This window comes from Euprymna scolopes, chromosome 15 (assembly GCF_053919585.1).
Source record: "Euprymna scolopes isolate OS-2025 chromosome 15, ASM5391958v1, whole genome shotgun sequence".
Taxonomy (NCBI): Eukaryota; Metazoa; Mollusca; class Cephalopoda; order Sepiida; family Sepiolidae; genus Euprymna; species Euprymna scolopes.
The window spans coordinates 36,753,147-36,776,445 of NC_136496.1; the positions used below are offsets into that span (position 1 = coordinate 36,753,147).

The 23,299-nt window shown below is 31.4% G+C and overlaps 1 protein-coding gene across 5 annotated transcripts in view; it reads right to left on the reverse strand.

Annotated features, from left to right (window-relative positions):
• LOC145293784 (microphthalmia-associated transcription factor-like) overlaps positions 1-23,299 on the reverse strand; it is a 157,960-nt gene that overhangs the window by 13,197 nt on the left and 121,464 nt on the right. For 3 of the 5 annotated variants that reach the window (XM_080140325.1, XM_080140324.1, XM_080140329.1), the window contains 3 exons: positions 18,190-18,450; positions 15,129-15,233; positions 8,487-8,588 (listed from right to left, as the gene is read on the reverse strand). In XM_080140325.1, the coding sequence (XP_079996451.1) occupies positions 8,487-8,588; positions 15,129-15,233; positions 18,190-18,450 (468 nt within the window). The remainder of the gene's footprint in view (positions 1-8,486; positions 8,589-15,128; positions 15,234-18,189; positions 18,451-23,299) is intronic. The other 2 variants (XM_080140328.1, XM_080140327.1) reach the window with 1 other exon arrangement.

Consider the following 23,299-nt stretch of genomic DNA (forward strand, 5'->3'; position numbering starts at 1 on the left):
GCTACGAAGTCTATTTTGAACTCTATCAAGGCAGGACAAGTCATTTCTAGCAGCTCCTGCCCAGATGTGGCAACAGTATTCCATCCTTGGACGTACCTGGCTCTTATATAGGTAGAGAATAGCATCAGCAGTGAGATATCTACTGGATCGATAGAAAGATCCCACCATTTTTCCAGCGGCCTTGGCAACAGATTTGATATACGTGTTCCATTTAAGATCAGGAGTAATGGTCAAGCCCAGAAGCTTGTCAAAACTTGAGGCCTCCTGAAGACGAGAGCCATTCATTTCAATTGATGACAAATGTGAATTAGAATGTTGATGATGTAAAGAGAGAAGCTTGGTTTTAGATGCATTAAAAGTAACCAGCCACTCCTTTCCCCATTGTACTACGTGCTCCTATCAGAAAGAAATGATTTAATAATTGAGAAGACTTTTCCAGCTATACCATAGCTAGCGATCTTATGAAGTAAACCTTTATGCCATAATGATGCCTTTATTCATTCCAGAATATGCAAATTAGTTAATCTTTATGAAGTTGCTCGCATATCCTTGACCGAGTATATTAAGTTCATTTTAATTTTTAAATAGAAAATAATATGTACAGGGTGACCCCCAAAAAACGGGCCCCAACTCTAATTAGGCCCCGTTTCTTAGTGTTTTGTCCAAATGAAATGAAACTTTGGTCATAACTAGTTTATCACATCAAAACACTACAGTCTTTGGCCTTTTTTTCTCCATTCTACAGCATATGTTCTAGATGGCCTCCATTTAGCTTTTTTTTTTTTTTGGGTCACCCTGTATTATTTAATTGAAGTTCATTATTGAGATGAGTATTATTTATTAATTTATCCTCATCTTTCTTAGTTGTTTTTTCATAACGTTTCGGCCAACTATTCCTCTGGGCTTCATCAGATGGTAACCACGACAGGACAGGAACTCCGAATCTCCTACTTCTCAGCAATTACTGTCATACATAGTTATCGTTTCACCACATTGTGGCCAAGTAAGCCTCTGGCCGACTTTGGGTAGGATTGAAACCGCCATCTTCAGACAATTCTCACCTGGAACCATAGAGATTCAACGTCTCTATCCACTGTGCCATGAGCCTCGAAGATCAGATAAATAAACGTGGATTTATAAGACCAAAAAAACCTTGATCGCCCTTCTGGGCCTGTGGTGCAGTGGATAGAGACGTTGAATTTCTATGGTTCCAGGTGAGAATTGTCTGAAGATAGCGGTTTCAATCCTGGCCAAAGGCTTATTTGGCCACAGCGTGATGAGACGACAACAAAAAAACTTTATGTGTGTATAGATAAAAAAGAAGAAACAATTCAAGTTCAGTTTTTATTTCCCTTATGTCTCGGTTCTCATAATTTATCCATTATTTTTTTGTCATAGAACAACTTGCATAATGCACGGTTAAAAGTGTACAACTGTTAAAAAGCTGAAATGAAAACCAAAATTAAAATTGTCTAAATTTTCAGTTGTGGAAAAAGAAATCGTAGAAATGAAAATGAATGGCCGAATCATTTATTCAGCATGCATTGGTTACGACTTTTATATCTGATAGGAAGGGATATCCGGCATTGCCCGGTCTCTAAAACAAAATTGGAAGGTTAAAAAGTATGAGTACCTCTTTCTACCTCTCTTGTCCCGTCTATCTTTACTCTTTCCCTCCTCTCTTCAACCCCCCTTTTCACTTCTGCCCAGCCCATTCCTCTTTCTTGTTTTAATGTATAAAAAAAATAATCTGTCATTCACCTCTCCTTTACATAATAGATACTATTGCAAATGGCTGCCCCCCCCCCCAAAAAAAAAAAACACCCCGCCTCCTCTCGCTGACGATACCTGGCCCAGTTAATCCTCAAAGAATGATTATTTTATAAACAAACATTTTTTTTTAATGACATTGATACTGACAGACATTATTTCAACAGAAATATTTTTAACATTAAATTATACAGGTTGATATAAAAGACACCATGGAATTTCTATAGGGTCCTGGTAGCCTTAACAAAAAAACAAAACAAAACAAAGAAAAACAAAAAAAACAAGATGATCTTAGATTGGCGAATATATTTCAGCTCTTTTTTTTATGAAAATCACTCCAGACAATGCATAAAGCCATTTGATATAAGAAACTAGCAAGAACAAACGATGGTTATCGCAAAGACAGGAGTTGCTTATTGGCCTAAGTCTTGAAAAGACCAAAGCCGTAGGGAGGAGGGAAACAGTGAGCAGGTATTGAAAAGATACTTGAATAGAAGGCTGTATTAGAATGAGGTATTAAAACAGTGAATTGATGGAGACCACTAGACCAACGAGTCAAACGAGCTGGAACAAAGGAAGCAGGGAATTGAACAGACAATTCTGAAGAGCACATGCCAAAATAGTATCTATAGAAAAGACTGAAACTAGCAATAGTATCTGTTACAATAACAATATTTTTCAATATTCTTTTTTTTCTTTGGGGACAGCAAACAGTCGTTTCCGGAATAATTTGGTTTTCTGATGATGTGGAAATATAGTTTTAAATTTGCCATTAAGTATTGAAGGAGTCAAATTTGATTTTTAAAATCGGATTGGGGGGGGGGGCATTTTATAGGTAATACACAAAAAAAAAAAAAAAAGAAAAAAAAAGCCTAATACAGCACCGCCCTCTCAAAAATGCCACCAATGGAATCATCGAATTATCCAAATAAACAATTGTTAATACTGTCTGCATTTTTTTTTACATCGTTGATTTCAGCATTACGTTTAAGTTATTTTAACACAATTTTCTTACAAATAAATCTATTTTAACCCATTGACAACCATAAGAGCATTTTACAACAGCAATTTACCCACCACCTTCATTTTTTTTTAAATTTATTCTCCATTTTTTAATACACCTTTCTTAAAAAACATTCATATATTTTCTTCTACACTACCAACATAAATAACCGAATTTATTTTTTAATTTGCGTTACAAATAAATAATCAACGCGACAATAAAGCGTATTGTTTTACTGTGTACGTTTTCAGCAACCCAGTCTTTTTTTCAGAGTTTAAATTAAAAGATATATCAAAATTTGAATTTAACTTGAAGTATTATGGTATGTGTTAAGTGCACTTTTTACCTATAAGTATGGCAAACCACTTATAATTCAATGGCTGTAAATTTTTTGTTTTTTAAATAAATTATAAATAAAACGACCCATAGAAATCTATCTATATTCTTTTTTCATTTTAATATACTTTCATAGAAATGTTTCTGTTATGTCACAAAAATCTATTTTCTTTACGTCACAAGTGTCACGCTCATACATTAATTCCATAGCTAATATAACATACTGACCCAATGGGTCACGGGTAGTCTAGTATCTACTAAATTGTCATGTTACAGTAATGAACATATCCAAAAATTACGAAAAATGATAAGGTAAAAAATTAATTACTAATGAAAATATTTTTAAAATACACTTAGAGTTTTGCAAAAAAACAAAAAACAAAAAAAACTGCAGAATTTGTAATTGTGACAAAAAGTAAATCTTTTCTGAAAACTGAAAATCTTTGGCCAATTTAGCAAAACTTAATTTTTGCTGATTGTCTTCGAAAACTTTCATTAATAATTAATTTTCTTCCTTATCATCTTTCGTAATTCTTGGATATTTTCATTACTGTGACATGACAATTTAGTAGATACTAGACTACCCGTGACCCATTGGGTCAGTATGTTATATTAGCTATGGAATTAATGTATTACATGACAATTCAGTAGATACTATTAGTTTCACTTGAAATTCAATATTTCGATTTGGTCAAGATCAAAGTGTAGTATCTGTTCTTCAGATGCTGCACTTCCATTTCTTGTTCTCTTTCGGTGGAGGAGAAATCCTTCACGACTGAGACAATTTTTATTTTTGTACCTTTTCTCCACGTTAAAAAACGACCCTGGTGTCTAACTCTGTTCCGTGGGGAGGCATAGTAAATAGGTACAATAATTAATGAACAAGAGCCGAAGTTTGTGTCAAATATGATTGGACTGCAGAAAGGATTGTAAATTTTATTAACGATTCCATGAATAAAATTCTAATTTTTTTTTTTTTGTGCACAGAAGAGTCAACCTGTAATAACAATTGCTTCTGAAATATTTTTTCTTCTTTTTCTAAGTACACAAAAGGATGAAATGTAAGAAAACACATCTGGCTTATTTAGCTTGATCAAATTTTTATTTATTTAAGTCCTTGATATTCTTCAAATTGATAAATTACAAAGAAATAAGAAAAAGAAAAAAAAAAAAAAGAAAAAAAACGAAAAAGAAAAAAAAAAAAAAAAAAAAAGAAAGTGGGAATACGGACACGCGAGCTAATTTCAACAGACGGCAAGGGAAAAAGAAAATAACCGGTTGGCGGCCAAAAACTTGAGTAGGGCTTTTCAGTCAAAGGGTTAATAAGAAAGAGAAAGAAGAGCAAAGTTATTAAAATGGAGTTTCTACAAAATGTGGAAAAAATAAAGCTTGAACATATGTATATGTATGCACAAAAATTCTCATACACACACGCATATATATATATATATATATATATATATATATATATATATATATATATATACACACACACATATATAAATAAAAATTATGGAAATAATATTCCAACGTGGTGGTAAAAATGAAAAAAAAAAAAAAATCCCCCCCCCCAAATCTATTTACCTATAAAGTTAAGTTTGTTTCTCGCTCTGACATTGACATTAAAAGTCTACTTTTCTATTACTATTTAATTGCTTCCCCACGAGAGCAATATGTGACATAAGGTCATTGTTAATGGAGGGGCGGGGAAAAAGGGGCACTTTATAAGCAAGCAAAAATAAAAATGATCTAAGTACAGAAAGGTTTTTTTATTGTTCCTTATTAAATGATTGGTTTCATTTCACTATTATGCTGAATTATATTATGCATAGTTTCTACATTCTGCATAATTGCGTAGAATTTAAAATGAAAACATTCTAGCACACGAATATACATAAGTGACCTTGTCAGTATGTGTGCAGAAGGTCTACCAAACTTCTATCTGAATATTTGGTCCACGGAGTTAAAATTTGATATATATGGTATTCGAACCTGTAGCACACTTTTGATTTGGGTTTTAACAGGCAAAATAGTTGTTAAGGGGTGAAAATTGAATAAATAAATAAATAAATAAACAAACAAAAAATTTTGACCGTCGTCTGGCATAAATTGGCTACATGTTTTTTTCTGCGCATATAGATAAAAAAAAAAAAAATTATAGATAAAGCAATGTTACTTTTTTTTATTTTTTTATTTACAGTTTTTGTATACATATGAATTTAGGTCATACACTAATGGATAAGCTATACGTTTTGGTTTCGATTCTAACTGATGGCACACAATTCATATTTTTTAAACTTTTGAAATCACTATTATATATTATTATATAATAATCGAATTGTCTCTATATGCGAAATCTACATAAATTAAACATTTTTTTGACCGGGCAACGCCAGGCTGCCTGCTAGTTTATTCATCAACGTTTTATCTTTATTTGAAAACTTTATTGTATTAGTATTGTTTTATTGTTGAATTTTAACGGCTATGTGTCGTTTGAAAAAAAAATCGCTCTTAATGTCATAAACGTATTACATTCTAAATTTTATTTTATTTTTTTAAATTCTAATGGTTGTGTTTCGTTTGAAGAAAAGAACAAAAAACATCGATTTTACATTACAAAATATTTACACATATTGTACTTGCATTTTATTTCTTCAAACCAATCATCTCATGGAAAATAGATACATGGATTGAATATATAAATCATTTTTTTCCATCACACACACACGGATAATGTTCCAAAAGTAAGGTCTCTTATAGATTACCCCCCTCCATACCCTCAACCATTCTTTTAACGTGGCTATGCCATCAGAATCTCCTATTCTGCGCAAATCTCCCTATACTGTCCAGATTTATTCTTCCTCTGAGGTCATCAGATCTAACCTGTCTGTAAGACTCACATTACATGCAACTCAAAATTCTTAGATACAATTCTATTGGGGAAAAATATATTAGGAGTATTGTGAAAAAAGGACACAGTAGTGTTCCTCATTCAATCCTGAGCAATGTCGGGTCTTCCTGCTTATCTATGATATAAAGGGCAATGTTTGTTTGTATGTCCAACTTGAAAAACACACAAACATCCACAAAGTTTATTTATTTATTTATTTATTTTTTTTTTAAATCAGTACAACTCCGAATGTAAAATTTTAAAAAAGATTCATTATTTAGGGAATCAACAGTTATTTATATCTTAATGCTATCATGTAACAGGGAAGTAACTGATTGTTTTTCAGGTGATTATAGTTGTGTATGTGACCATAGAGAAATAGGTTGGGCAAAGAAGAGGAAGGAAAGAGGTGTTATAATAAACTAGCCCTGCTAATTTATTATATGGCACAATCACGTTGACACACCGGTTCTAACCAGATCACCAAAGTCAAGCAACGTTGAGTCTAGCCAGTACCAGATGGGTGACTATTTAGGAAAGCGAGGTGCTGTATTAACCACGAGCTAAAATACCAGGTTGAGGAACTGGTGTGGTCTATCCTTCCCTTGAGGGTAGACGGGACTTTATTAAGCCATGGTAGGCAACCCATCTAGTGATGGCGTCACGATAAAAAAAAATACCCTTGATAGCCCTGGCGAAACATCAAGTATTCTGCTACCAACAAGATTTGAATTACACTACAAACTTGTGTAGTGTTCAATCTCGGCTGCAGCCGTGCTGGATGGGATGGGAATTTATAATAAAACCCACTTGTGTTCCATCAACCTATTTTACACATAATTATTCATGCCTTCGTAAATAGTATTAGGGAATGCTGTTGATGTGAAGGTTTAGCCGATTCCAGAGTTCACATCAGTATATATTATATCAATTGCGCCCCTCCCCCCATCCTGCAATGTATGTAATGAAATTGCCCTTAGTGAGTGGAGAGAGTTGGGGTTACAAAAAGTGCAATAAACAGAATCTAGGCTGTTCGGAATCTATTGAAGAGTGTGCTGTTGGAATTCAAATAAGCTTTGAGAATATGACTTGTCTACTGAGTAGTAATTAAAGTACGTTTGCATGTTAGTTAAGATATGCACGAAAACAAAAATACATTAAAAATTTTATCAGTAGAATTAAAATGGCAGATTAGACTGTCACTCAGTGTTCTCACTGGGGAGGGGGAGTCATCTCAGGATCCCTACTGTATAGAGAATACAGTCCGAGAAAACAGTAGAACATCAAATAAAGGAAGTAATAAAAATTCCTTTTGTGTTTTTCGAAACTTCATGTGTAAACTTTCACATACGCATCCCCCTCCTCTTGCAAAGAATTGAGGGGTCAACTCATTATATATGCAATTAATAATTAATTTTAAACTTAATGGATCCTTACAATTTGAGATGCTTAATCTTATTGTCATTAGAATGCATTCAAACTGTTGAAATTCTATATTCATTTTAAGATATGTACAAGCAATTCTTCCTCTAAGCTTGGTTAGATGTTTTTAGTGAATTTTTATCACATCTGGAAGGAGTTTCAACTCTAATTACTCATGGGCAAATCATTAACAAATTCACAATACTTTTTGAAATCCAACAATAATTGGTACAAATGAATTTTATTCTTTTTTGTCTGACTTGTCCACCAAGTCATGAATGGCCGACACTCTTTGTTTTATTGCCATTCAAGGATTCAAGGGACACTTTGTCTCATCAGTAGGAGTTATGATTCTGAATAAATTTCACATTCACCCTGTAGAGTTTTATCACAATAAGAACGTCTATGAAAATAATCTGAATAGACTAGAGATGGCTGTCACAGCCTAAATCAGTCGGATACAAGTTTGCTTGCAATGCAAAAGGTACAGATTTAGATCATATCGTTGAATTATAAAAACAAAGGCTGTTGAACATTCAAGAGTTGAATTCAATGGACAAGTCAGGCATAGAGTGAAGTTGATTTGTATCAAATAGTACTTGAATTGCTAAAAGGATTGTGAATTTTATTAAATGAAATATATATATATATATATATATATTGGATTATGATAATATGCATAGTGATGTGGAATTAATTTTGATTAATAATTTTTACCGAGATACCTGACAATGAATCTGTTGTGATTTTCGCTTTATTTTTGGTGAAATTTATTTTTTCTGATATTATTAATTATTTGTAATTTTTGCTTTGTACTTGCAGAAATTTTATTCTGAATTCAATATTATTTCTTTAATGTTTATATAAATTAAAATAGGCACTGCCTTAAAACAGCTGTGAACAACTAAAATAAATTTATTTAGAATACGATTTGAAAAAATATTTAAATTACCAAAAATAGACACGTGTGCACACGCACACATATACTCATGCAAGCTTTATTTAGAAGAGGGTAAAAACTGAAGAAACAAAGGAGATGGGCACATTCATCGTAATTAATGTTACCTTCTCAAATGCGCCATCATTTGTCAATGTGTTGAATGTATTGTTAAATTCCAAGAAGCTTCCATCCATCTCATCTGCCGTGCTGACAATGTTTGAGGTCTCCTTTAAATATATATAAACATTCTTTGAAATCTTATTTGGAGAGAAATAATAAAAAAGAAGAAATAAGACAAGGGTGACTGTTCACCCAGCCTCTATTTTGACCTCATATCCTACGAGTTTCTGGAGTCCATAAACTTGCTGTACACAAAAGTTCTGCTAGAAATATTAATTTTGATTAGTGATGATTTAGTTATATTAATGTACAAAGTTGCAAAAAGAGCTCATCTATTTAAAAATTTTAATAACATGAAAATTGCACTGCTAATAATAACAAAACTGTACTTTTAATAATAACATGAAAACTGTACTGCTAATAATAACACTGTACTTCTAATAACAAAACTACTTCTAATAAAAAAAATAAAAACAAGTTTGTTTTGCTGTAGCATTTATATTACACCATCTTGTTCTATACTATCTTAACGCCATCTTGTTCAGCTTTTCATGTGTGTTGGATATAGTGAAATGACCCATTATGACGGCTTGTATGCCTCTTCATTTTTTTTTTGTATCTTTAACAATTAAGTTTTCAGAAGAAAACCACAACTGATCAATTCAGGTAATTTATTAAAAACTAGTGGGAGGAGGGGAGAAGCCTGGCTTTGCCTTGTTGTAAAATACGTTTAAATATATTTTAATTCATTGAGATTTCATATTTATTACTACAGTGCCAATTCTCTATTGAATATTATATTGTACCTAATATATAGTAGTGATTTCTAAAGTTAAAATAAAAAAATGACTTGTGTCATCAGCTAAAATCGAAACCAAAACATTTAGCACTCCAGCCATATTCGCTATCATTTGAGCTATCACCAGATAGATAAGAAAAATATAAAATTTGAATTTGTGCATGCATAAAAGTAATAAAAATAAGCTGGTAAGTTGAAATGAACAGTTTGCATTTCAACTTGCCGATACATATCTGTACATGTTATTCATCCATCCAAACAAAGATCTTACTTGTTAGAAACCATCCTTGGTGTATGATTACTATTTCCTGTTAATTTCAAAGTTATATGACCAGCAGTTTAAGAGTTTATCGGTTAAATATTTTCACACACACTGTTTTAATTAGAAAGTTTGAGAAAAACCATAAAAATTTTAGAAAAAGCGATGCAATTATTTAGGAGCCATTTTCAGAAATGTGTGGTAAGTACGCGACATTAGGTTGAATGACATTCATTTTTAACATATGAGGGTCGTTCCAAAAGTAAAAACAACAATTTTTTTTCAACTCAAAAAGTTGTAGAGCTACGAGGATGTGTGTAGTACCATTAAAACGAGCGACCTTTTGTGCTCCAGAATTTATTTTTCTACATAGCCACCATCATTATCAATGCAATTTTGCCAGCAATGAACGATGGCTGTGCATGGGCACCCGGAGTGCACTTGTTATACGAGAGTCATTCCGAAAGTAAAGTCGCCTATTTTGTTTTTAAACTTTAAAAAGTTGAAAAGCTAGAAAGACTGGAGTGGTACCATTAAAACGAGCAACCATTTTGTACGCCAGAATTTATTTTTCTACAGTCGTCACTATTCTCAATACAATTTTGCCAGGAATTCAATGATGCATCACTGCTGACATACGTCCATGACAGAGTTTGCTTCTCTTTTTTTTTTTAGAGTTTCTCACCGTCAATATAGATTAAATTTTCAGGTCATGAATGCATAAGTTCAGTTATCATAACAATGCAACCCATCTGATCCATTCAAGCAGAGTAAAAAAAAGGAGGCATTACTTTTGGAATGCCCCTTGTATATTATTGTATAAAAGTTTTTTATTATTATCAGAAATGTGCAGAAAGTATGTGACATTAGGTTGAATAACATTCATTTTTAATAGATATTTGTTATTTTTTTAACGTTTATATATATATATATATATATATATATATATATATATATATATAAGTTTTAATGTTATTAAAATTTTTATTTAGATGACTTTTTGCAAAGTCTCTATATAAATGTTAATATTTGCGTGCGTGTTTATTCCTTAGAGAAAAAGGATCCAAGAATCTACACAAAAGAAACTAAAAGTGCATCTATATGCAAAAATTTTTCAGGAAAGACAATGGAAGTGGCCCTAAATCTTTAACTGTGTCTCAATGTGCAAAATCTATGCGGATCATCTAAAAGAGTAGAATTCCTTTAAAATTCCTAATTTTAATGAAATTGAAACAATAATTAGAAGACACTCAAACATTTCAATTTCTTCAACCATATTAAAGAGCAAAATGGAGGTAAGAGGCAGCAAAAAGGAAAATAAAGTAATATGGTGTTATGAGCACAGTGAAAAAAAGCAGCAATTTTCATTAAATCCTGGGCAACGTTGGGTCTCCTTGCTAATAGTAAATAATGAAAAACTCATTTCTAATTATTCGAGTTTCTCAGTGTTGCTAAAATATATAGATATGTTATAATCATATAATGCTAAAAAAAAAAAAAATCAGCTATAACACAGAAGGAATACATTAATTCCTATAACATTTAGAATCGAGTAACCATTGTCCATTAATAGGTAGATTTGCTGAAAATTATCTATTATATAGATCTCACCTGTCTGTTAGCATGTATGTATGTATGTTTGCTTGTACATCTGCCAAAACTTTCGACAAATGCAATGGATCCTGATGAGATCGGCATCGTTTTGAAGCTCGACCTCTAGGATGGCAAATATAAAAAAATTGGCCCAAAACATTAATTTCTTCACCCTCAACTGGCCAGGATCGGCTTTTGTGTCGCCATTTTTGCAAGTCATCGTATCGGTTGGATTGGCTTAATTTCAATGTTTGGAACTTCTGGTTGGGCGATGGAGACATCGGCTAAGATGTCACATTTTTTATTTTTTTAAAAAACTTTTTTTCTCCTTCGTGTTATGGGTTCGCCCCTGCCTGCCTACTACCACTTTTTTTTTTAACACATCTGCCTACTGTTGTTTTGATTCCCCTCTCCCCCACTACTGCCATTTAGATAATCTTGCCCTACACAAGTTTCGTCATGACTAATCTTGTCTCATTATCTTCCTAACACTTACCCTTGAATGGCCTACAGGCCTTGATAAGTGGTAACTCTCCAAGTAAATAAACATCCAAAATGTGAACAGTTGTCCAAATAATCCAAATAAATGATAATTTTTAAATCGGTATACAAAAACCAGTATTTCAAAGTTTATTATTTTAAACATTCCCACCTCCTCCTCCTAATGTTTTTAAGTGCTTTTATTTCGCATTTCATTTTAAATATATGCATTCTGTTGTATTAAAAAGTGTTGAACAGAAAAACAGCTATTAGGTGTAATTTATCTGGTTTGTTTCGTTGAGGTGCACTAGAAATTGGTTCAAGGATGCATTGCCTAACAGGTCAGAGTTTCAACAGTGTAATGCGAGAATGAGAAAAATATAACAGAGACTAAATGTAGAATTGCAGGTTATCTTTCAGATGCAAGGTTCCTTGTTTACTTGCGGTTGTAACGATGTAAGATTCCGTTGTACGGAAGACCAAATCGGCCATAATTTAAATATTTAAATTTATTTACTGAATTTAAATATTTAAATTGATATACTGTTTAAATGATAATATACGTCTACGATGTTTTTATTGGCGCTTTTCTTCGTATTTTTTAATAACATTTTTTTGCACCATTTACAAGTTTTTTTTTTACAAATATTTTTTTTAATACTGTAATAGTAAAATAAAGTTACATTAATTATACGAAAAAAGTATCTCGTAATGTTTGCACACGAGATTTTTTTCCTGTTGATTTCTAACTTCAGTTACAAATTTCTAATAAAGATTATTTTTTTTATTATTAAAAATACATTTCATGAAAACACTCATTATAAAATGTTCACGTTGTTTAATTAAAAGTTCTCAATTTTAATCTAATAGTTTTATAATTTTGTTATTTTGTTACAAATTTCTAATAAAGATTATTTTAATTTTAACAGTAATTTGGTTTTCATTATAAACTCCGTCATGTTAAAGTCTTTAAAATCACTTTAAATAGTAAATCAATTTTAATATTTAAAAAAAAAAAAAAGAGAAATCAACAGGAAAAAAATCTCGTGTGAAAACATTACGAGATACTTTTTCCGTATAATTAATAAATGTATCTTTATTTTACTATTACAGTATTAAAAAAATTATTTGTAAAAAGAACTTGTAAATGGTGCAAAAAAATGTTATTAAAAATATGAAGAAAAGCGCCAATAAAAACATCATAGACATTTTGGCCGATTTGGTCTTCCGTACAACGGAATCTTACATCGTTAAAACCGCAAGTAAACAATGAACCTTGCATCTGAAAGATAACCGAATTGCATGATCAAAAAGTAAGACAGGATGACGATTCAGTAGATCAATAAGAAGAGAGGCTGGACACACACAAATATGAACACTTAAGATTCTAGTGTTCTCATTCTCGTTCAATGTTAGTGTATGTAAGACTTCATATGAATGATCATCTGTTAAAAAAAAAAAATGTCCGTTTGCTTAGTGGTTTTAATTTCAGCTCCTCCAGCAGTCTTCCCCACCCATCACCGTGAGACAATTACCACTAGATGACCACTGCAACCAGATGAGAAAGTGAAGACTGGAAAAGTAAAGGCACCCTTATACAATAAACATAACTATTATACATTTATTTGTGGGCAATTATTGTTTTATTGCAATTATAGAAGTTGGTATTATTGATGATGACCCCCCCCGATTATTATACAATTGCAGATACTGTTCTAAATTCTTGATTCTGATTCTTTATAAATCTCTAAATATTTAGCTAGAGAGTTTTTTTTTAATATTTTTATTTTCAAATAACTTTTAAAACCCATGTACTTACATTTTTTTGCAGACATGAAAATACATTTTTTTTTTGGGGGGGGGAGGTGATCTATACAGTTTGAAGTGATCTATAGTTAGTTTTACTGGTATTAGTTTAAAAACCAATAAATATTTATCGTTAAAACCAGAAATGAAAAGTTTTCTAACAAAAACAAAAAAAAACAAAAAAAAAAAACGAAACAATTCAAAAAATAGTTTTTGACATAGGAAAAGAGGTAGAATTTTTTTCCAAATTCAATATTGCTAATTGTTCCAGCATTATTATTATAAGCATTAATAGAATTAGTACTACTACTAATTATTTTTTTTTATTGTGTCTATTATAGTTCGATTGTTATCTATGCAACAATAACTAAGTTTAATGCTATTCTTAATAATTTTAGATAATTTATTGCTTTTAGAAAAATGCTTATCGATTATCATAAAAATATTTTACCAATTCACCTCTATTATAAAGCAGGTCAAGCCAAATCATATTTTCTTATATATATATATATATATATATATATATATATATACCCTGTTGTTGGATATTTTACCTTTCACCAGACTATCCATTCACGTGAAATCACCTTTTTCTTCACCCTATTCCATCTGCTTCACTATTTGTTACCAAGTAAGATCTATGACTTACTTGTAGTTTCATCAAGTACTTTTGCAAGCAAATTCCGATCCCGCATTTTGCTAATTCCTACCCCCTGATGAGAAGGAAAATATTTCTTCGAAACTCCGCAGATTAATGACTATCCTTATTTAGTGTTTCCTTTTTAAAATTAAATATGTTTTTAACTCTTTTTCAAAGTGTTTTTTAACATGCTTTATTAACTACTTGTTCTTATATATATATATATATATATATATATATATATATATATATATATATATATATATATATATATATATATAAGAGAGGGAGAAATAAAAAGGAACAAACTGAGTTATGTGTTCATGAACATTTCGTCTTTATTTCGATTTTTTATATTTTATTTGAGTCAGCCATTTAGATAATCTTGCCTTACCCAAATTCCACCATGATTAATCTTGTCTCACCATCTACCTAACACTTAACTTTATCCTTGGTTACCACAAAGTACAAAAATAAATTATATATATATGAGAGAGTTTCTTTCTTTTTAGAGGAGGCAAATTTTACATGAACAACTATTTTTTTAAATTGCAGTTTTGGCAATTATCAGTTATTTTGAGTTCACCTTGGATTGGCAATTCATCATGAGCGACACTCAAGCAGCATTTGCAAATTATACAATTAATTTACTGAATAAATTCACATAATAGACCTGTCAAACATATATCAAATAGGTTTAAATATGAGTAGATTCATCAGGATATATTAAACTCAACATTTGAAGATGGAACATAAAAAAAAAATTTAAGACAAAATAGGGGTATATTTGAATTTATTTGTCGGTTCAATATGGAAAAAATTGAGAAAAGAGAAACGTTGATGTAACTTAAGCTAGATGTCACATTTCCCCTATATATGTAACCTAGCTCCCTTCTCTTCTGATGAGAAGCATTAGACTTTGAAATGCCTCGGTATAAAGAGCGTTTATAACCCCACTTTCCATATGTTTTTACCTTATTGAACTGACAAATAAATTCATATATATCGTATATTTATTGAAATTACTTTATATATACATATTATGTATAAATCTGTTAAAAATTACTCACGGTAGTTGATAGTTGAGTGAGAGTCGGCTCGATAAGATTGAGGTCATTGTCAATTGTAGCATCCACTGATTCCAGACTGATTCCTTCCGGAAAGATATTATCCATCTACACAGACAAAGAAAGAAAATAATCACAATATAATGAGTGTACACCAAACGTTATAAAAAGATGGCAGAAATAAAATTATACTTGCCATGTGCACATTAGAACATAGTGTAGTATCTGTTCTGATGCTGCACTTCATCTTTTCTGTCCTCAGACGGTGGAGGAGATATCCTTCATGACTGAGAATTTTTATTTTTTTCCTATCCAGAGCACCCCTTTTTGGGGAGTTAGATTTTGCCCACATTAAAAGCCGACCTTGTGTCTAACTCTGCCCTCGTGGGGAGGCAAGTAAATAGGAACATTTATAAAATGTTTAATTCAATGAAGTTAAAAACAAGATAAAGAAAATGTCTCCAATTGGAAAGTTAAAAAAAAAAACATGAAAATAAAACATGACAGATATACATCAATAAAAGAAAATAAAACGTCTCATTATGAAAATATAGCAAGGATTTCTTTTGGAATTCATTTAAAACTGTGTGTGTGGGGGAGGGGCATACTCGTTATGTTTTTTGTTTTCTTTTCATTCCTCTTAAAGATTTGAAATAGTTCTGTCCGACATTTTTTTCTTTTTTACTTGCTAACTGTTTTATTGTTATTTTCATGGCAAGTGGTCGTCTGGGCTCCAATCTATGGCCCCTCCCCTCGCCAAACATTCACGAGAAACACTCGTTTGGCTGAAAACACTATCAATAATTTCCCCACTCTTTATCTGTGCCTAAACCTTAACATAGATTCCATGAACAAAGCTTCTTTCTTAGAACTGCACACCTGTGGAACTCTCTTCCGTTTACCTGCTTTCCAGCTGACTACAATATGGCCGTCTTCAAGTCCAATGTGAACAAGTTCTTGATGAGCCGTTCCAATTTACCAAATTTACACTTCTAACGATTACTATGACATTGTCCTTTTGACCACTGTACACTCTTTAAACCTTATCCTCGAGTGGCCTCTGAGCCTTGATAAGTGGGGATTCCTTTGTAATAAAAAAAAAAACTTGTGTGATGGGATATATATATGACTGTTTATGTATGTGAAAAACTGTCTACCAAACCTCCGTCAATTTTTGGTCTACAGACTTGAAGCTTGATATATAGGGAATTCAGACATGCAGAACAAATTCGATTTGCTTTTTAGTTAATAAAAATAATTAGAGTCAAAATTAAAAAATTAGAACCTAGCAGACATAAGACGGCTAAACGGGTCTCTTCTATGCATATGCAAATATATGTTTAACTACATTAATTTTTAAAGTCTTGATGGACTTAGTTCAGATGTTAATGAATAATGCTGGAGAGCTATATGTTTTGGTTTCAATTCTAGTTAATGCCACTCCAGTCATATTTTTTTTTAACTTTTGAAATCATTGCTATGTATTGGGTACAATATAATAATCAATAGAGTATAAACTTAATAAAAATAAATATGAAATGTGCATAAATTAATGTATATTTAAGCATATTTTACGACCAGGCTATGCTGGACAGCCTTCTAGTTTCAATATAATTTCTAATATTTTTTTTGACAATAAATACAATGTATAAACACATTCATCATAGTTACTTACTCTCTTATACAAATATTAAACGTTTTTTTTTTCCAACCAAGTGACAAAGCTTGGTAAAAATGGAAATTGACATACCCAAGTACCATATGCTGCTGAAGGAGCAGGTGTAAAGCAGTTTTCAGTCATTTTTTTTTTTTTTTTTTTTTTTTAATTTCTTAAAAATTTCTGGAAATAATACCTTTGGAAAATAGTCATCATTAAAGATCAAAACAGCTTCCCAATTGATGTACAATGACGGTGGTTAATGATAGCAGTCTGAAAACTTGGATGTACCAAGTTCGAACCCAGTACCTTACACAGAAACAATTTCATCTAAACTACGCTTGACCTTATATTATTCAATTTGAATTCATTATTGAGATGAGTATTATTTATTAATTGCGAACTATTATCCTCATCTTTCTTAGTTTTTGTTTCACGATGTTTCAGCCAAAATTGCTCTGGCCTAAAACGTGGTGAGACGAGAACAACTATGGATGGCAGCAATTGCCGAGAATGCAGTTAGGAGATTCGGAATTCAGGTCAGAGGAATAGTTAGCCGAAACGTTGTGAAAAAACAACTAAGAAAGATGAGGATAATAGTTTGCAATAAATAGATTAATACGCTTGATCTTGTGTTTAACCTTCTGAAAAAAAGGCAAATAAAATAAACTCTCCTGTGATGAGAGGGATTAATGTAGCATCTGTTCCATCGTCATATGACCCTACTCCCAGGCATCAAGTCATCCTTGAAAGTGAGGATTAGTGTAGAACGTGTTCATTCATTATGATATCACTCTTCCTGGCATTACCTCCCTCTGGTCACATTTTTGCTAGCTAGTATAAAGATCACAAGGTTGTGCTTAAGTGGTTAATGGCATTGACTGAAAACCTTGGTGTACCAAGTTCGAATCCAGTTTTTTTTCCACAGAAACACTTTCATCAAACCCACACTTGATCTTGTGTTTAACCCTATGGAAATGGAATCATGTCTTTTATAGGGCGACAATTTTATTGTTCCATCCTGTGTATTGTTGGGGTTTCAAAGTCGGACACAAATAGCATTTAATCTGACAAATGAAATTTTGCTTCTTATGAGTCATTTTAAAAAAAAATTATTGTTTGTGCCATATTATTCACAAAATAACATATTTAGCTACAATTTATTTAAAAAAATTTAAAGGCAGTAGTTTTGATGATGCCTATACCCAGATTTTAAGCTCCAAAAAACCTGAAGATGGTGACTAAGTGGTTGATGACAGTGACTGAAAACTTACAGATGCCAAGTTAGAATCCAATTTCATCAAACTCGCACATAATCTTGTGTCTAACCTTTTGGAGAATAAATAAATTGATGTACAAGATGAGACGATTAGCAAGGCTTTTTAAAAAAGAATCTAGAATACTAACCTCAGCTGCGGGTGGATTTGCCAGTGGTATCTGGAGTGGACTATCAGTTTCAGTGAGTGGTGCACTGCCAGTGTGTAGTACATCAGTGTGGTCATTAGAGTTGCTATTACCCTGCACGGCCACCATGTTGGGCAGTGACTGAGGGTTGCCCGTGGTCGATGTGGTCCCAGACGTCTGTTTCTCATGCAGGAACAATTGGATCTGTTGGTTCTGCTTCTGTTGGATGTGATATTTTGTTGGATGCTCCAGTTGTGTTTTGACCTGGAAAGAAATAAGACATGAGAATAATAGAACTTAGTTTTCTTGATTCCAATACAATTACTGATTCTCTATTAAATACCCGATTCTAATTTTATAGTAAAATATTTAGAGATTTATAAAAATCTCTAAATATTTTACTATAAAATTGTTATTTGTCCCAATTACTTTGAAAACATTAAATGTGCATGTATTTTCGCAAACGTAAAAACACTTGTGAGGGGGCTGGTCTATCAATTTTAGTTCTACTGGTACTTTAAAAATCATTAAATATATCATTTATGATTAGTAATAGTGCAGGAAGAATTTTTTTTAAACAAAATCAAATATAAAAATAGGAATCGTTTTTGGCAGCAGAAAATAGACACAAATTTTTCCAATTTCGATACTCCAAAAGTTCTGATTTTCATTGATTCTGATAAATCGTCCTAACACTAATATATATATATATCGTTTCTAGTCATCCCAAAATTCTTGCCACTGGAATAAGGTAGTATTGACTTAGGAGAAGTGTGGTTATAGATTGTGCAACCCTTGCTTTACAATTACATGCATAACTACCCTTACAGGAAGTATCCATTGTTTCTCAAAACTGAATAAAAGGTCATAGTGTTAGACGTTTATCACCTCTATGTAACTTACAAATTACTATTATTGATTATTTATGCAAATACAAAAATTTAAACAGGAATAAACTTTTAAAAGCCCTATTTTCATAAAAGGCAAGATAAGAAAAGTTGACTTAATGCCTGATCAATATCTTCCATATAACAAAAAGTATGTGGCCAGTTTCCTCCCACATTGAATTCGTCACATATTCAGCATTTTTATTATTATTATTGAACTGCTTCCTGAGTTAGTATGTATGGTTTTTGTCAAAGTAAACAAAATAATTTTCAGACTGCAATATAGCAGACCAACAGTATCATATTTTAAAGTTAATTATGACAGACTGCTAGAAAAGCTATTTAAAACCGACGGTTAACAGACCAAGGAAAATTATATTTTTAGTTTCACAAACAGACTGTGCTCTTATCAATATCCTCGGAAGATTACAAAATTTTAACTGAAGCAGGATAAACTGACCACAGGATGAACAGAGATTCAGAGCATTTGTTGACAAAATCAAGAAAACTGTATAACCAATAAAAGAAATGCCAACAAAAACAAAGAGGTCAAGTATTTCTACTTTTTCTGTAGAGGGTCAAGAAGCAAAGAATTTTCTTCCACACAAATGCTTACAAGTAAAGATAAAATAGCTTTTTAAGATGAAGTTTAGTACTTTCCTTATTGTGTTGGGGTTGGTTAATAAGGATGATTAATTGAGTTAAAGAAAATCATTGAGAAACTGAAACTTAGCAGTAGGCCAAAAGTTGAGACCATGATTAAAGATGATTGCATGGTAGAAGCGTTCAACCAAACACTAACACTATATTTATATCTTATCCACCTTCTGTTTAGCTTTATTTTTCCAAGCTGGGCAAACTTGGGTCCTTGTACCGGAAAAATATTCAGTAAATAAAACGTTTAGTAAATCGTTATTTTTTTGCATTTTTTTTTTTTTTTTTTTGCATTTCCATACACCAAACATGGACATAAATATCACTAAAACATCCGCTGGGTCATAAGCTCCATTTCGGTACCTAACTTGCATGGGTGGGTTGCCTGTAGATGGAGATAAACCGCGTCACACACACAGACAGACGGTAGGAAAATTTATAATAAGATATCTGTTCTGACTATTCAATAAATGCTATACTTGACAAAGTTTTATAAATGAAATATCAGAATGAAATTAATTTTTATTGTTGTTCTATTTTGTGTACTTGGTTATTACCCTCATTTATGTTTGTACTTTCTGTCACATTATATATATATATATATATATATATATATATATATATATGGGGAAAATATGCATATTCAATTATATTTCACTCTTTATTTATACCAATCCTTTTATTTATGAAGCTCGATGTATGGTAGATAAAAGAAAAGATAAAAATGATGGGGTGGGGGATGAAAAAATAAATCCGTGAAATATAACCTTTGATTAGTAAAAATTAGTAAAGTTAAAATTCACAAAATATAATTAATGAATAAAATGATTATATTATGTAAAGGGAATTAATACTGAATTGCGTCCCTTACAATGAAACACAAACTGGTGTAACTAAAACATTAAGAAATTTCTCATATTATTGAAAATAAAAGGTTAATAAATTTTTTTTTTTAACAAGGTGGTCACCACTTATCAAGGCCCGGAAGCCACTCAGAGATAAGGGTTGATTCTAAATTGTATCAGTTATAGATATCAGTTTGAATATAGTTATACCCAATATAAATAATTATTTATTCCTTATAATAATTAGGTTAAGGCCGAACATATTTTTTAGCTTATACGAAATAAATTGAAATAAGGTAATACATAAACAAATTATATCAAGTAAAAATTTGTTTTGTATTAAACTAAATACACCTATTATAGATTTAACCATTGTTAACGATCCTATGCAATAAATATTAACTATTACTAAATAATAAATTAAGAAAAGTTTTATACAAGATATTTTTAGTGTTGATTAAAACAATATGGACACATTAATACATAAATAAGGTGTGAATAGCTCTGGCAGAAAAATCAAAGATGGCGTAAATATCATAAAAACAATGCAACTACTGTATATTTCGGCATATAAGACGACCCTTAAATTTAAAAAATTATCTTTAAAAATCAATATTTCATAAGATACCGGGTGTTGCAATCTTTAGCCTATGCTAAACAAACATGGTTTCGTGATTTAGCAGTAGTCTTATACGATCGATATATGATAAATTTAATAAAATTTACTCCGATTTTGTAGCTAGTCTTATCTGATGGTCGCCTTATACGCTGAAATATACGGTGCACTTAGGATTTAAGTAATCATGTCCAAATGCTTTTTTCTTTTTTTTTTTTTAAAGTTCTTATTTTTCTGATGAGTCAGGGCAGAAACTATTTTGGAAAATAATATAATAATTATGATTGTTTCAGGTGTTGTCAAGAATTGAACATTTTAACATGCTGAAATAAATAAATGGTAAGATGAACAACATCTTGGAATTTGGAATATAGACTTTTTGTCATCTATATATATTTATTATATATAATTCATGAGTTTCTAGGAATTTTTTTTTTTTTAATGTATATAACCTTTTAATATTGTTCAAGGTGGTTTCGCATAACAAGCTCAATGAAGTAATGTTCCGACTTTAGAGCACATATAACGGTTGGTGGCATCCCAATGACCAAAGGAAAGAATCATTCTACAATTATAACTTTCTATTTTGGCAAACGAATTTCACAACCCATAAAAAAATTGTCTTTAGTTTATGCGGTTGCTCTTCAGATACGATCAAATATCAATAAAAATTGACACGGTATTTCAAAACACGCAAAAAGAAAGGTGTTTAAGAAAGATAAGAACAGCAAGTCAAAACAAATTTTTCGTTATGGGTTCTGAAACATGTGTAAGACGGTAAAAAAAAAAAATTACCAAAATAAATAAAAAAAATATGACTTTGGACCGATTCTTTCCTTTGATCATTGGTTTGGTTTGGTTTAGTTTTACGGCATATCAACCCTTTTCGGGTTATTTAATGCCGAATACAGTAATATTGCAAACAGTGGGATGGATTGCTGAAACAATCTTCCACTTGGTGCTTGTATCACTAAGTGAAAGATTCTTATGGAATATTGAGATAACTTGCCCCCACTAAAAACGGTTTTATGTTTCAAATTCTTTATATCTTCAAATATTTATTCATAGAGTTTGGTTTGGTTGTTTTGTAAGGGATTTTTAATTTTCACTCTTTCAATCACTAGATTGGTTGTCTTGTAGTGGATTTTGTTATTTTTGTTCCCTGTCATGCAGAACATGCCTAAGTTTTGTAATGAGAGAGGGAAAAAAGTTTCAGTATTAATGCTTGGTACATTTTAAGTAAGGAAACAAGTCGGGAAGTGGGGGAGGGAAAAAGGGGAAAGGAGGAAACGTGGGCTGTTGTTTTTGTTTTTGGTTTTGCAAAAGAGAATAGAAAAACAACAAAAAGAAACACCAATATTAGGTGCATTTTATCTCAGGAATCCAATATCTTCAGACAGCCTAATCTGGTAGCACAATTTAGTCATTGGAATGCAACCAACCAGTATATAGATATTCATATGATGGCTCCAAACTAAGTGTCTGAAGAATTTCCATGGTTTGAATGATAAAAGTTTTTGATGAAATACTTGTGCATGAAGCTTTTTTTTTTTTAAGTGTAGAAATGTTTTGTGCAGAACCGATCCCACTATGTGACTGCTACTCTGACCTAAAAACGAAAGTCTATAGCATTGGAAGCAACAGTATAAGTTTTCCTTCTTCTAGATGGCGCTCTTCAACAGAGCCTGAAGAAAGCATATCACCTGGTGGTTTTATGGTGTCCTCAAACACCAACCGGAGCATTTTTAGATCCTGGCACCTGTGTGGATACACAAGTTCAATTTATTGTAAATGTATTTGCATAACTTACTACCTAGCTTTACCCACATATTGAGTTCTATATAGGTGATATGCAATATATATATATATATATATATATATATATATATATATATATATATATATATATATTTGAAATTGGAATATTTAGGCAGTATTTTATCATTCAAGCCAACATCATTGAATACAATGGAGATACTTTGATTCTTATTCGCTTTCTCGTATAATCTTTTTTATACCCTTTATATCGTATAATCTTTTTTATACCGAAATGGAAGATATTAATAAAAGTTATAAGAATCATGAACGCTTTCGATTCGACTACGAATCAT